General features: G+C 30.6%; 1 protein-coding gene across 6 annotated transcripts in view; it reads right to left on the reverse strand.

The window, feature by feature from the left end:
* Positions 1-17,780, reverse strand: part of LOC117163772 (uncharacterized) — a 67,143-nt gene that overhangs the window by 10,382 nt on the left and 38,981 nt on the right. For 3 of the 6 annotated variants that reach the window (XM_033346436.2, XM_076621711.1, XM_033346438.2), the window contains exons 3-4: positions 14,401-14,427; positions 5,348-5,441 (exon numbers count right to left, since the gene is read on the reverse strand). In XM_033346436.2, the coding sequence (XP_033202327.1) occupies positions 5,348-5,441; positions 14,401-14,427 (121 nt within the window). The remainder of the gene's footprint in view (positions 1-5,347; positions 5,442-14,400; positions 14,428-17,780) is intronic. The other 3 variants (XM_033346437.2, XM_076621712.1, XM_033346439.2) reach the window with 1 other exon arrangement.

Genomic DNA, 17,780 nt, shown 5'->3' on the forward strand with positions numbered 1-17,780 from the left:
AAATCCCTGGATTAGTAATAATTTTAGATTAAATATGAAAAGTGTTGTCCTTAAAAAGAATTTTTTTTTCTAAATACTTGTTCTATCAAATGATACTTATTAACTATTAACGGAAGATATACAAGTTCCAGTTATATTTCATAAATAATTAATTTGTTAAACGGTTCATCTTCCAAAAAAAACTTTTTGTTACTATGAAATTACAAATTAATAGTAGGAATAAAATAAATGTGATATAATCTATTTGCAAGAAAACGAAACTGTATATAAAGAATAGGGAATTATCGAGTTAACTCGTATGTTCTTGTCAACAGGTTGAAGAACACACATAATAGACATCTATATTGTTGTTCATTCCGAGAATTGTTCTAAAAAAAGCTCGTATGTGATATTTTTATTGTTACGGGGAAATATTGATCATGTCTTGTATGCCTTGATTTTATCTTTTGATCCTTCTGACGAATATGTTCCTCATTAAGGAGTGGCAAACAATTCTTTAGCAATCCACACGAATGGTTGGCTTATACATTTTAGGCCATTAATGTGGTCTGTTTGGCTAATATTGAAATTTAACCTGACACTACTTAAGTAGACGCATGTCTAGACAGAGCAGGGGTAGTTTGATGGGTGTATTCGCGTGCTCTATTTAATTAGTATCTATTTTTGTCTCCTGGGCGTGTACATAGATTGTTACTTGCGATTACATTACAAAACTAACTGAATCGATAATAAGTGTATTTACATTTACCTAATCCGGTTCATGGTCGTTGTGACCACCTTATTCGTCGCCATATTAAAAAGTAGCTTTAAAAGTTAGAAAACATGTGCATATCATAAGATTACCTCTTTAAAATTGAATTAAGATACATATTTTGATAGAATACTGTACGTATTATATATAATAATCATATTATAATAATAAATAGACTACGAATTTTTATTGAAACTCATATTTCCGTGAACAAAATCAAAGAAGTAGAAGCTAAATAGAGATTTGCTTCATCATCCAAATATCCAAATAGCAACTAGACCGTGAATTTTTATGCATTCATGTAGAATTTCAAGATGCAAAAATGTATGGAATGAACGTATCAGTGAAAGTGAAAAAATCTCTGCTTACGTTTCATTTCTTTAGTTGCGGTCATAAAAATGTGGATTTGCACAAATATTCGCAGACTAATTATAACAAATACTTCATTTTGAATAATTCCTATATCTGTACATTTTTGCATGTTTAAATATCCCATAAATGCATAAACATCCGCAGTCTAGTAATAAATATATGTTTGTAAAATAAATGTTACTACATACATTACGTGTACATGTATGTTATTCTATACCAATGTAATTAAAAGTTAAGTGTATAGTTTGTACAGTTTTATGAAATCGATATTCAATTAGTCATCTATATAAACGGATGTGTAACAATTACATATTTGTAAATGTTAAATTTCTTTTTCTTTTTATGTCGGTCTGCTATCATTTGTACATGTAGTCCAATCTTTTCTGACGTCATGATAAAACTTGACTCATCCTATCATTATCATTCAGTATCGCTGTTCTAATGAACAAGATGATTGATATTGTAGCATATCTTTGTAGTACCTTATAATTGGAAATTCACGTGCTGTCCATCATTAAATCATTATATAAATATGCGAATTACGCGTGTTTCTGTAATGAATAATATTTTATATAGAAAATAAAATACGAATTTTTCTGAGTAAAACACTCAACATAGAGATCTGATAGATAAATTCTGATATAAACGTTTTAAGTAAATTTTTGACTTTATAGCTTGATTTCTATTTATAAATATGAGATTGATAAATAAAATTTATATGTTTCTTTGAAATTTCAACAAATTATAGAATATCAATGTGTATTTAGAAAATTTCAAATGTTGAAAGCTTCATATGTTATGTGATATTAAGTATGAATAGAAACAAAGAGGAAAAGTGGACCATGCGTATGACACTTAGTAGGTAGCTAATTCCATTTTTTATTTTGCTTTTATTCGACAAACACGTTCTGTCTTAAATAATATACACACTTTCCACTGAATGACTGATTTGATACATATATCGAGTTTCATTTCTATTCAATAAAAGTGCGCTTTTACTGCACTCGCGAAAGTTATGCTCCTAATTCAAATTTAGACCTATTTTCGCGATGCCTTAGATAAACTTCAAACTGAAAACTAGCAGAATAATAAGCAAAATAATGGGAAAGAAAATTCATAGCAGATTTATATTTTGAAAATAAAGTTTCGCTGCAATTCGATACTAATATAATTCGAATTATTATATTCACATGATGAAACAAAGTTTTCACTTTGATAATGGGTGAAAGATAAAACAAAACTCTCTTACACGTTCTTTGTGAAACTGTGCTAATTGTGTCAATGGGCAATAATGAGATTAGCTTAATATAATAAGACAAATTATATATTTTAAGTATCTAATTTAATTAACTTGGAAAAATTCTCTAGAGGAATAATACACACTGGAATTCATCAGTGGAAACGGTTAAACGCAATTTGTTAGCAAACATCAAAATTAACATTAAAATTCTTTAAAGATGTACTTTTTCATGTTACAAAACACCCGTTAATTATACTATATCCTCTATGTGTCAATTCATGGAATATTTAAATGAATTTAACAAATGTTTAACGAATGATAATTTCTAATGTGCGTATTTTATGTTAATTAACGGATATACGTAACACTGTTTCATAGAAGACCTAATAATCGTGAGAAACTGTAAAATGAGTCAATCGGCTAAAATCAGTGAACAGATCCTACTGCGCATGTCATAAAAGCTACAAAACATGCTTATTTTGCCCTTGTTTATATGGAACAGTTAGTTTGTTTTTAAATGTTATTGACGTCGATAATGATAAACTCTTTTCATTAGTGGTATTACTGTGCGGACTTGACATTTCTTCAGTCATTGTATCGCGAGTTGTTTGCCATATTCATACGTAAGTATACAAACACGTATAATAGTAAACACCTATTATTAACTTTATTTATAATATTTACTGTATAAAAGCTATAGTTAAAAATAAACAATTATGCAATTGGTACGATAATTTTAATATAAAAGATTAGAAATACTAAAAAAATTACATAACATGGCAAAGAAAATGGTAAATTGATTTTTGCAATAGGATTAATTTTCAATCTTTGTGAAAATTGATCATTGTGATGAATGTTTCGCTCAAACTCTCTGTGATATTGAATAATTTCTGTGATATTGGAAGTGATTTGATCACTTCCAACTTGTTCGCGTTTATGTAACCGGAAATTACTTTTCGTACATCTTATGGCATTTGTCAGTATATAGTATGTACACATATACTGTTTATAAGGATGACAAATTCCGATAAAAATTTCATTTACTTAATTACGGGACAACATATAGGAACAGGAACACTTTATACTATCAACAATAAAACAGACGATCATCTTTACACAAGCTACACACACCATTGTTATCCAGATAAAGAGAGAGATAATAAAAGTTGCTTCACTATCACAGGCACAGAGAAAATTTTCAACGAAAGCGTATTGCAATGAAGTTCCTGGATTCTAATCTCGAGATAGAATTTTGTTCAAGTGAAACTAGCGAAAATACGAAGAAAAATATTTTTATCGACTGCAGTCTGGATACATGGAGAAACCTTTCCGTCTAATCTCGATCACAATGCTGTTGGACAGGAAAACTTACAGTCGGATAAATCCAAGATAAAATCCTTTATTGGGATTTAAAGCGAAATTCTCTTACAGATTATCAGATTTCCACATTTCATCCACGCGAGTCTGCACGTGATTCACGAATTTCCGATTCCTGTTAAAGCACGCGACGAACGATCATATTATTACGGCATCTGGTACGTCTAATGCGCAATTATTTCATGTTAACGTCATTTCGATTATTTGAAAAATATGATAGATTTTGATTGCTAATGAGCTAGTTATGCATTCTTATAAAAATTGGATAATATTTAACATTTTGCTGCAATTCTATTGTAAACTCATTTCGTCCGCACACATTACTTCGCATTATTAATAGCGCACAAGATATTCCGATCTAAATAGCTAATTAATTATACGCGAAGTACGTTAAGTCACGATAATTCGCTCGTTCCGAAATCATTTGTAATAATGTTGAATTGTGTGAGTCAGATTTTCAAATGAAAACCCTGATTCACGCTACGAAATGTAAAATACAGGCTATTCATACGTTATCAGAAATTTCATTGAATAATTAGCATTGCTTTGCTTAGTTCTACTTTTCAAGTCAAAGTCTAACTCTAGATAGTGTTACTAAAAAATGCACGAATTGAGTATTGATATGACAAGCATCGCTTTAATATCTTCTTTCGAATTTATTAAAACGTTTTCGATTGAAATTCCATATTCCAGGAAGCTATTACAAACGAATTGCCTTATAGAAAGAAATTGTACTTATAGTTAGCAACCGACTTCATTTTCTTTTAACTTCAAATAAAAAAAACATTTATACATTTAATTTCTAAGGTGGATCACCTTGCACGATAATACATTCATTTCCTTGATCATTAACGTTTAACGAGTTTTAATCACGTTATTTAATTAAGTTTTGTACACGTATCGCGATATATGCATCATATACGGCGTTGCTTTCTTCTTGATAAATTTACGCCGACACTACAACGTAGTTATACACATGTTTGCATTCGACAGCAATACGAACTACGTAAGTATATCGTTACTTGGTGGCGAACGTGCGAGAAAGAGAAACAGAGAGATGACCTTAATTGGATAGAGTTTTAGTTGATGAATACACGCTATTTGTTGATGCATGTTCAATAACACGCGATTAATGCTTGAAAGGACTGTTGAACTATATCCAATTGTGTACTTTCTATTTTTAATATTTTATGCATTCTCTATTTTCCTTCTTCCTCTGTTGGCTTTTTTTATAGTTTACAACTTCGCTCCACTGATTTATTATAACGTTTGTTATCCTTCTCATCCATTTTTCATATTGTGTGTTTTCCAAAGAAGCTCTCGAAGACGTTGTACCAATATACATAACTGTTATATATATTTTATTTTTGTATCGAAAACTAAATTATTAGATGTAAAAGATTAGTCTTTTTTTATACATAACATACTACAAGATATTCAAATACCGTTTAGTAATCATTTACAATATACGTATATTATTGTGATATATTATATGTATTAATAAACTCTAAGAGGTTTGGAAAATATTTTGGAAAATGCAAAATATTTACGTTGTCGTATTCTAAGATATTAAATGTTCTTCAAAATATTAGTATATGTTTTATTACCTGATCGTTACAGCAAGGAGAACGATGATGACGCCGACTAATAGCAAAGCGATCAATACGCCACATATCATGTACACGCTGTCGACAGGAGGATCTGCATAAATAAAAATAATTATATTTTATTATTAGTACGTCCGAAATATCTAATCGTATGAATACAATGGATAGAACGATAATTTAGAGAGTGTCACTGCTTTTTTAATTAACAAATGCATTTATCTTTATTATTGTTGAAAGCTAAAAACAGATTCCTTTGCATTCTATTTAACTTCTCATTTCCATAGTATTTCATTATTTCGCATAATCTCATTTCATTTCTTATATATTACAAGGGTTGCAAGTATCCTGAAATAAAAATATACTTTTATGACATCATTTTATCGTTCGTCAGAATGACCAGCGATGTTCATTCATCCCTGGATGTTACCTTCGAAAGCTGTCTCGGTATTATAAATCAATACACATATTATAACGGTATAGTTGTATATGACGTCAAATCTATATGACGTTAGATTTTTATGACGTTTTAAGTAATGACGTCGTTAATTCATAAACATTAAACTTAGTTATTGTAACTTTGCTTGATGTATATAGGTACATGGTTAATGAAAACAGGAATTATATACTTATAATCTTAAGATCTTAATCTAAAGATCTCGGTATTTATAGATAACTAGTGTTTTTGATAAAGTTATATTCTCAAATATACTAAGGATTTGTAAAAAAAAAATCTTGTTAAGCGTACATTGAATTCAGAGTTTTTGAAAATCTGTTATCTAGCTAAATTGATCCTTAACCTCTAGTAAGAGTATTTATTATATCTTTGAGTAAGGGATTAGTTAGGAACTAAGTCGCTGTCTTTTCCATCGTTACCTTGTTATTGAAAAAGATTCTTATAATACGACAGATACCAATCGACGCATCCATATAATTTTTAAATAGCTAGCAATAAATTATCGTCCGTTAGCATTGTTTCTACGAGATAAGTAGTTAGGTATATAGTTAGGTACATGGCAACAAGTATGTCTCTTAATGTCTCAGCCCCGAGGTTCTGCAACCCCGGGCTTCCTAACTGATGTTACAGGTAATTTTCCTTTCTAGCATTCACTAACAAGGGTAGTAGTATGCGTAGATGGAGTGTACACGCAGGTTGGGGAAAGTTCTTCCCTCTTGTTAAAGGTCGTCCGACAAATTACCTACTTGTCTTCTCCGATACAAAATTTTATGTGCCTTCTGTGATATAGGCTTAGGATTAAGGTTGGGGTACTGTATAATGTGCTTGTATGTGCTGTATACTGGTTTTAGGACGTACAGAAAATCGGATAGTAAGATTTAGGGGATTTATGTACAGTGTACGTATTAAGCATTTTTCAACGAAAATTCCTAAGTTGGAAGGGTCAAACCTAAAGAAATCTATTACGCTGATTCATCAAAGTTATCTCTGAAACTATTCGAAATATAATATTATTATGAATCTATTTTACAAATATTTTCATAATTCAGTCTTTTAATTGGAAAAAAGTTTCATTATCTTCAGCATACATTACCTATATTGCCAGTTGCAAGTATGGCATTACTGTCAGCTACATCTAAGGCAAACACTACTGTCTGTGTATTCATGATTACTGCACCGTGCTACTACAAATATATTCTGATGATTCAATCCACTAGTGAGGAACAGTAGAATTGATACTAAGTAAAGCGTGTCATTATTTATAAACACGAAGAACAATTAAAATTGTAGACGTTTTGCAGACACGAGTCTATTCATAAATATTTTTAGTAGATAACGATACGTTTCTTATAGCTTTTACAGTAATTTATGGAAGCTATTAATAACTTTTATATCACACATCTTTACTTTATGAGCATAGAACATTTTTTTACGATATTGGTATATTTAATACATTCTTTAGATAGTCTAAACAAATACAAAAAAATTATAAAGTATACAATAACGGTATAAAATGTCTACATTATACTTGAATGTCAACGGATTTATCGATCGACACAACTCAACCACAGGAGTTATAAAAATGGTCAACCTTCCCCGATGAGGAAGAATTTTTTTATAGCTTGACGCAGCTGCATTCTGCAAGCACTTTATTTTCCCATGTTCATAAATAATTCTTTTAATAGTTCTTTAATATTTCCTTTTAAGAAAAATATAGATGATAGGAAAATTACAACTTTAGAAACCCATTCGCCAAACTCTGCCTTCTGAAAACGAATTTTGATACGAACTAGTGTAAGTTAACTTATTTTTCTTATGGTAAACTAGGTGGTAAGCTACGATAGACTTAAATACTTTGATACTAATTAATGAGTGTATTCAATATACAGAGTGGTTGGTAACTGGTGGTACAAGTGGAAAGAGGGTGATTCTACGCGAAAAAAGGAGTCGAAAATATAGAATAAAATTTTTTTTTAATTTTTTTTTTTTAATTTTTCCATCGGGACAACGATCTACAGTGAGATCCGTTATAACGAGACGTGATATAGTGCACGTGTACCGAACGAAAATTCAAAGACAATTTTCTCGAAAACAAAGCCTCAACCAAAAAATTTTTATTCTATATTTTCGACTTCTTTTTTCGTGTAGAATCACCCCCTTTCCGCTTGTACCATCAGCTACCAACCATCCTGTATAACCATCAGAACGTCGCAAACAATGCAGTAATTCATAACTACACGCGATTAATGTTATTATAATACATCGCTGTATATATGTTTTATTGAAAGGACAAACGTCCTCTGGCAAACAATAATCCATAAAGAAGGCTTTTTTTGAGAGAGAATAAATTAATCTACAGAAATGCGCGGAAATCTGACAGTGACGAATTAGTGATGGATCAATGCAAATATTTTCGATCGACATTTAATACAACGTATCGGAAAGGGTATTTCACCATTTAGTACGATTTAAAAGTAATTCCATTCCGTATGTCCTATTTCGAATAGCTATTAAATGTTATTGATCTTTCTATCTTTCGCTTCTTAGAGTGATAAGGGTAAGCAAGGATTATGATAACATTTAGCACGTATTAAAGCATTCAAAACAAAGCCAGATCATTCGAATGGGAGCTTTCTTTTTACTTAATAGGAGAAGTAGCTCTGTCCTGCTACCGATGATATTGGGTTGGTCACAGAAATATAACAATCTTTGTAGCTGTCGGTATTAACTTTTATTGTGTATGTGATGGATTTGAAAGATTATTCGTTATGATCGGATAATCTATATTTCTCTAAACCTTCGCCATCGATCATTTATTAAACTAAGTAATTAAAAACGTATGAAGTTGATCAGACGAAAAAGTATAGTACATCGTTCATTTTAATTTTTGATCAAAATATTTTTATTTTAATAGATACTGTCTAGTAAATTGTTTTATAAAATTATTTGAAGGAATTTATCATTCAAAAACGCGAGGGACTTTTCGATTAAAGCTTTTGAATCTTCATGGAAACAAATTGCGTATATTTATTATAAATAGAATGTTTCGTCTTCGAATTTTCTTTAAGCTTTGCTATAAACTTCTCAACAATCCAATATTAAAGAACAATATTTCTTTTTATACATATGGTCGTAGAAAGAAAATTCTATTTTTACATCTTTTAACGCATAAATTTCTAATGCTATAATCGTAACAACAGGCGTAAATTGTATTCTCCAAAGAAGAGGTTTACTGTGTATTTATATCCTATTTTTATTGTGATTTAATCAGTTCGATATATAACGTCTGTCTGCGTGTACTAATTTACATCTGAAAGTTTGGTTTATTCTTATTTATGACCGAGTAATTACAGTGACTGGTTATTTTCATTGAAATGATGAGGCCATTTTATCTCGGATTAAGCGGTTAGCAGATAGAAAGCCTATAAATAACTCTATTTGCATTTCTGTCCTTGTACTTAACATGAACGTAATATAAAATTGCAACAATTTTTGGGAAGCTGATAAAAATATGAAAGATTATTTGTCTATTTATAATCCCAGATTCTTTCTTTTTTTATTATCTATCTTCTTGCTATAATCTGTCTATCATTATAAATGAATATATTTTAATTTTCATATTAAATTCTTCTTCAACTATAAACAAAAATTAAGTTCAACTAAAGTAAATAATTGAATCAACAAGCTTATACCGAGAGAGATTATAAAGAGAATTTGTTATTTTATATTCTATAACATTGAATGATGAATCATTTTTAAAAACTTAAAAGTATAGACCGTTTCATCAATTTTCATTTGATTATCTGATCATCTTTAGAAAGAGCTAAAAATATGTAGAAACAATTGAGATAATAAGACAATGAAGTGATTATTATTTCCATGATCGTCTCAATTTGACACAATATTCGAGTCTTGACAAGTGTTCTATGACGATGAAGACGCACATTTGTTGTCAACACGTGATGAAATACGTACGGATATATAATTTATATTGAAACATATTGCAATTTGCATATGTAAGTACCGTTGCTTGACAACTAACGCGAATTTAAGAGCAAGATTATCGAGAGCAGATGCCCCTTTGTATTCAGCAGATCGTTGGATGTAAACAACGCTATTTCAACCAGCCTGAACGTGAACAGTTTAGAACCATTTATCCGCAGCGCGAAGGAACCTTCTGACGCAAATGTATAACTCTTTCGCGCCATAAAGACGCTTATTGGCCAAGATTCAAAGTACACACCAGGAACCGTTCGAAAAATTACAATGATTCAAAGACATTTATTTGTCAAAAAGAAAAAGAGGAAGGAGCAAAAGTTGTGTTAACTTACGCTCGACAATGTTCACGGGTAGCTAAATTTTAAAAATTAAGAAAAAGTATATAGAATTAATTAGATAAACTTTCATTTTGATTATGTACATACACAGTTGGTAATGTTAAGGACTTGAAATTATTTTATTTCTCCGTTTTCTATCTTTCATTTTCTACTCTGTTATTATTGATTACTAATTAAACAAGTTTATTTCTATAATGGATATAATCTCTCTCAATAAAATCGTTTTATCCCCCTACACAGTCATAGATTTATAAATTGTTATAATAATAGTAAACTTTGGCTTGATTTGAATTGAAAATTTTTCTCCATCTGTTACGGTCGATGTATCTGATGCCATTTTCACTTATTGTTTATTCAAATATATTGCACATGTCTGAATTTAATGTTAATTTAAGTATTAATGTCACGTGTTTACGTATTTTTAGTTAAGCTATTATATAATATCACGCTATTAAGATAATCCATAGTTTTATTTGGTGTACTAAAGTAAAAGTGGAACGAGATAACGTAAGGTTAACATAAGTTTAATTATCAAGAAGCCTAATCATGTTTGTGAAATTTAACTTGTACTTTCCTTCAAGCATAATTACAGGATATTTGTAACAATTAGTTTCAATTTTTTTAATTAATTTGATATTTAATTGAAAAGTTATTTGGTTCTGAAGTTTACCGAAAAAAGTAAGGTATTCAAAATTTTTAGTCAATAATATACATCACAGGGAAACATAGTGGCCATTTCGCGTCAAATCTTCTGTATACTAATATCTAGAGTTTTGTTCAAATTGAAGTAGAATATGTTGTAATTCAAAACAACAAGCCATCAAAATTATCAATTCTTACTTGTACAAAAATTACTCTCGCAAATAAATTTTTATCTCTATTATTTATTACGTACCATGAACTTTGCTTTCTTTTTTGTTTTAATTTTAAAACACTATCTTTAATCAATTTTCTACTGTACTCCTAAAATCATTTTTGCAATATAAAAATGTTCAAGATATTTTTATTTTACAAACCCAAGTCCCGATTCAAGGCTTACAAAATTTGTAAGAAATATTTTCATATTCTCTCATTTATTCTCTTCAAATTAACCTTTTCCAACTCGTGAGTATATTAAAATTATGTGCTAGGAAAACACTTTGTGCGTAAGCGTATGACTCAAACTAGGAAACTGCTATTCCATTGTCTACCTCGCGCGTCTACCTTGGAGTTTTCAAAGAGTTTTCAAAACCCATGAACAAGGAAGCTAATCGAGCCTATCTAGGAAACTAAAAGGGAAAAAAAGTTATGCGCGTGCCATACTCAGAGGAGGAAGGTCGTACACAAAGAACATTGAAGGAGACAAATCAGTGAGACAACTAGACGCAATTTCACTTATGTCTTATCTTTTCGTAATCAGATTCTATTTAATATCGCTAGAAATTAAACAAAGATCGTATATTTATTAAAAAGAAGCTAGAATTACGTATTACCAAACAGATTCTAAATATTAGGAATCCTAGGTAACATGACTCATCTCGCATAAAATAGCGTTTAATAACTTTGAGAAGCAAAATGTTATTACATTACGTTACAGTGAAGTACGCACATACATTTTCAGTACAAGTTGCTATTTAAGGGATTGTGCTGTATCATTTTTTACGAATTCTTTCAAACAATTTATAACATTTTGCAATTTCTTATAGTATCGAATGTTTATCTCAATTATTTGATTACGAAAGTCTAATATTTTCATTGATCACTTTCTATTATTGATTTTCTTCGTTAGGGTGAATGAGTCGTTTGACGTTGATGTTTGCATTTCACTGGAATTTTAAAGAAATTATTACACAATATATATGTAATTACCTATTTGTATCTTTGCAATTCTTTAAAATTATTTGTTCTCCTTGAAGAAATCTTTTAAATATGAGATGCAGAAATATTTCGAAAGTAAGCAGTAATTATCTTTCTTTGCGAACTACTTTCTTTGGTTCACTTTCGGACCAAATCGTGATTTTCAATCATAACTCGTTTCTTAAGTTTGGAGAAAATATGAAGAATTATAATATACAAAAAATACAGGTCGTTGACTGACCGAGAATGTTTCGTAAAATATAGTTTGAGAGTACAATAGAATCTGGCTGAACCAGATTGTTGTGAAAATCCGTTTGTTAGGTTTTTGTGGTGTTATGTCAGTCCGAATGGTAATAAATCATAAACTTTAAACGTTTCCCGTCATTTCCAATTTATGATTCAAATTTTCACGAGATCGAATTTCGCAGATTTCCCGTCTTATTGACGTCAAACGTCACGTAAATATCACGTGCTAGATTCGTGGCATCTCGATGCTATACCACGGAAAGTTTCTTCAATTAGAAACCGATTGATCGACTTCATGGAGAGTTACCGCCTTAAGCTATTTTCAGACGTCGTGCCGCTTAGTTTAGCGATTAAGCGAAAATAGAATTACAGTTATCGAGTTTGATAGAGATCATTGCTCTAACGAATGTATTCACTATATTAAATACCAACATATCGAGAAATTAATTGTACAATATATTTTCCAGGTGATGGTTAGTTCATTCGTGATAATGAAATTGCTTACGGTTTACAGTGGCTCAGGAAGTATTGCAACACTTATCATGGAAAACTTAGATAGATGTATCGTATGTACTATATAAGACTCAAAAATATTCTATCACCAATGAATGTCATGACTTTTATGTATATCTTCAAATAAATTTATAATTATCGATAAGTTTATAATTGTTAATGATTTATTATTATGATGGTCGTGTCTCGTTATAGTGGCAATAAAATTTTTCAATGTTTTCTATAACAATCATAATATACTCATAAAAGTTTTTCATAAATGTTCAAATATTTTCGTGATTTATATGTATATAAATGAAATTTATCTTGTACTGTGAAATATGTAAAAATAACAAGGTCAGTGAGATTAGTATAAAAATACAAAATAATAATTGTTTAATATTGTAAGATGCTCATTCGCTGTTCAGTGTAGCCTCAATCTTCTAACGGTTAAACATCCTCGATCTACCAACCAATCCTAGGATTCCACGAAAACACACCCTCGAGATACGTTCCCTCTTCAAACCGTATAAATAGATCTCATTCATTGAAAAATAGATAATATGAAACATCATGTGAGTCATATTCTAAAGATCTTACTCTCTTGTCAGTTCGGTTACTGCCATATGTTTATTTTTCCTTAACTGTTAACCGGGGAATCAAGTTAACTCATCATTTGGATTTCCAATCTCTTGGATATAATTTCTTTATTTATACTATCCTTGCTTTTCTGTCTGATACCTTCTTTCATTACAAGTTGAGTTCATTACCACAATAAATCTATCTTCAGCTGAAATTTAATTTTCTCGAAAACGTAGTTTCAAATGAAAACAATCTTATTCCGAATTTCCGTCGTATTTTCGCGTGGAGAATAACTTTTCGTGTATTATCATATATGCTGCCACACCCTATGTAAAGATTCTCCGTGATTTTCCGCAAGCTTTTCGATTTAATTAGAAAAGGTTACATCCTTGGTCATCCGATATACCAGACGGTATCATCTTTAACGTTTAATGTTAACATTAAGAAAATATAGCCCGGAAAAGGTTAGGATCAATGGTGCGCGATGTGGATGCTGATAATAGTATCGCTTAAAAATCGATTCATAACAGACTGTGTGAAAATACGTTACGTGTCTGCGTAAACGCGGCAATGATCGATACGACATTATAACGACGTCATTCTTTGCGACATTTTCTAACTTTATTCATACGGTTTTGAAAAATTAAAAGACACACACGTGTGTAGTTCCTAATGGGGACATTAAACGCACTAATTGTAACATTATCGCTGTAAATTCAATAAAGAACAAGACGTTAACATGTTTTGTCAATTATGAATCACTATACAACAGTCGAACCAATATTTTCCAAATCGGCGAATTCAACAAAATGCTTAGTCTTAAAGCTTCTTTCGCTTTAGTCGAGTTGCCTGAATTCGCAGAGGATTTCACGAAAATTTTAATTCATTCAAGGGAATTGAAAAGGCACAACCATTAAATTAAAGAAGGAATTCCAAATTCGAATTTTCCAATGAAAGAGCTTCGATGCGTATAAACGTGAAATAAATTAATTCATGAGCTAATCGCAAAAGTAATTGTAACGTGAGCTAACTTCTTTCTCTGAAATAATTGCGTCGGATTAACGATAGACACTCTTTTAATAACCCATTAATGTAAGGTCACTCACCAAGATGCGACAACAATTGCAAGGACTCTGAAACAATAAAAACGAGTGAAATTAATAGCAATTCCTGCGTAGAGAGACAGACGCATATGCAACCATGGTAGCTGTCGCGCCGCGAGTAATATCACAATTCGTGTTACCACGTAGAGTTCACGAAGGTCAAAGAGAACTGGATGCCAAGTACGTTCCTATCTTTCTTTCACTTTCTTTCCGATTCATGTAGCAATTATTTATTGTAGAGATTCTTTTCCTCCATTAGATCCCTTCATTTACTCATTGTATTTGTCATTAGATTCCTTTCGTTCCTATGGTTGGCCGTATCATTTCTCAATAAAAACCGTCAGTGATAAGTAATTTAATTTCTAAGTATCCGTAAACTATCTTTTTTCTCGTTACTTTCTAATATCTTCTAAGAAATAACTGTAGTACGTTATTTTAAAAAGAGAAGCGTATTATATAATATTATCACCTTGAAATTAAAGTACCTTTTAAACTAATGATATTGTGACCAACAACGTAGCACTTTTTTTGTAGATAATAACAAGCCGCATCGATTAAAGCTATTTATTAAAAAAAAAAAAGAAAAAAAGGAAAACAAGTTGACATTCACGTGTCCTTTAGACCTCCATCCACAGAAAAAGTGAAAAACTTATAATATCAAATTGCATCATGTTTACAGAAGAAATATTGACGCGGATGTATTACGTTCTTATCGACGGTAATGGATTATTTTAAGCACATTAAGTCTTCGAGATTCGATAGAACGATTTCTAAGGGTGCCATCGAAATCAGAGCATAGTCGGAAAGGGAGGTAAGGGGAATTATATGCGTCACAAGTCTCTGTCGGTCTAAAAGCAATGGGTTGCCTTCCTAAATGCTCAGGATTATTTTCAAGCCGTGACCTGGCTTCTGAGTTTATATTTGAATGCGCAAGAAGTACTTTCAAGAGGACCGACACCTACCCAACGCTCTTCAATATTTTCAGCTACGCGCGCGTAAATTTAAACCACCTATACTTGTATCGTACCCGAAGTATTTGTATATCATATCATTTAACCATCAACGTAATGAGTAACACCAGAAGCTTGAATGTCTGGAAATTTTTATTTAAAAATGTAACCTATAATCCTAAATCCTATAATCCGAAAGCAGTGGTTCAACTCTACATGATTTATGAATGACGAATATAAACACTTAAACATTGTCGAACGAAGAAAATATCTGCGCATCAAAACCGTACTGTTGTAAATTTAAAATATCAGAAGTAAAACTAAGATAGAATGAAATTTATATGTTTATCAAGGTGAACTTAAGTCAAACAAATTATCATTATTTTTAGAAAAGAACTTTGATCGATGGAATATTAAGTTTACATTGTATATCGTTACAGTAGGATTTTATTTTTCTCATCACTTTAGCAGGCGGTATGACTAGAGAGTATAAAAACTTAACTAATTCTGTTCACTACCCACGATTTTTCATTTTAATAATAGGAAGTACACCTCCAATGACAATTGAATCAAGCCATGATCCACGATCATGAGTAATATCAATTAAAGTAGATCGTCGTGCATGATGTACCAATTTTGGGCAAGGAAATTCAAATGATCTTGTATTTGTTAGATGTATCATCATAATTCTAAAACTTCTTTAAAAAGAAGCGATTCCATCATAAATAAACGAAGTTCTTCTTTTTTGTATAATATGTAGGTACTATTTAACTTATGAGGTTTTTAGCGGCTACGAATTTATCGATACATAACTTGAAGTTGAGAATCATGTTCATTATATTGTCAGATTTAAGTTTGATAGATATTCGGATACGTTTTATCGATATTTGATCGAGCATAAACACTTGACATATTATTTATTGTCAGAAATGTTTCAACCCAAAATACAAGGTAAAAAATTAAACAAAATTAACATTCAAGCAAGATGTTGATAATATCATCACGTCTGAATTGTTATTTAATTTAGAAATTGTTTACGAAGAATTTACTGAGATTACTGAGATTTAGATAGATGATAAATTAAATATAATTATAAATTCTGTAGTTTTCCAATTTTATACATGATATTACGTAAATTTTGTCAGATAAAGTTACACGAATTCCAAACAAACAAGTTCAAGTTCTCTCAGACTTTATAGTAGACTACTAAATTACGTTATAAACTTGTGCGACTGTGTTGCGAGCCAACTCTGCTTTTTCGGCAGACGAAATTTAGACCAGACAGAGGTGGATAAACCCGGTTTCGACAATTTTTCGCGACATTGGCAACAACGACTTCGATGGCGACAAAACAAGTAGTAGCCAAGTACGAATGCCAGAAAATATCAAACTTGTGGTTTGCATTTATAATGATGTAGCTATTTCAACATTGATTTCATCCAGATGATTCCACATAGACCTTGTTTATTTCATCGTACAAATCGACCACGTAAATAGAATCACCTAAATATCTCTGTTATTTTTATAGTAGTGAAAATGTTTTATGGTGGAAGCTATAGGATGTTAGCAATAATTTTCCTTTGGAGAGTTTTCGAAGATTTCAAGGATGCTTCTACTTTTTCTTTTTAATTGCGTTCTATAGTTTTTTATTTTTAACAGAAAGCGTCCGCTTGGAAGATTTCAACGACCCATGACCATAGTACAAGGTCATTCCTTAGCAAAACTTAGGTTAAGACTTGGAGAGTCTTAGTAGTGTGAAATAAAAGATACAGAAGAGGCGCGGTTAAAATATTAAACTTGAAGAATTCTTTTTGATATTCAATGTATGCTTTTAAATAATATTCCAACTATAATATACTATTTTTATTAAAAAAATAATACCGAGTAACTCATTAAAACATATGTATTATATACATATGTGATACTAATTAATTCTTTTTAAAAAAGTACTTACATCATGCTTTACTTGTTTGAATTCTTGTATTTGTGAATAAAGAACACAAATGTGTTAAATACAATTCAAACTTTTTACTTACATAACATATGTATATTGTATATTAGTTAGTTAAATAATTTATTTATGTAGACTGTTAGTAAATATTTTGTATTGCAAGAAATTAATATGCAGAAAATATAGTGAGCGCAATAATTTTAATACATTTCTGTAATGAAATTCAAATGAAATTTTTCACTTAAAATTCATGAAGAGTTTCGTTTGGCATATAAGTCTCTACGTACATAAGTCATAAGTAGTACTCTATCCGAAATCATGTAAAGTGCACAATCATACGTGTTCCGTCTGTTTGCCAAGGACTCGCGACGCGGCTATCATTTGATATTTCAGAATATGTGGTCATGTGTAACTTCATGCGCAATTTCAAAGAATATAACACGTTAATTAACTTCTATTTAATTTATCGTGCGCTTGATTTG

The sequence above is a fragment of the Bombus vancouverensis genome, chromosome 9 (assembly GCF_051014615.1).
Source record: "Bombus vancouverensis nearcticus chromosome 9, iyBomVanc1_principal, whole genome shotgun sequence".
Lineage (NCBI taxonomy): Eukaryota > Metazoa > Arthropoda > Insecta > Hymenoptera > Apidae > Bombus > Bombus vancouverensis.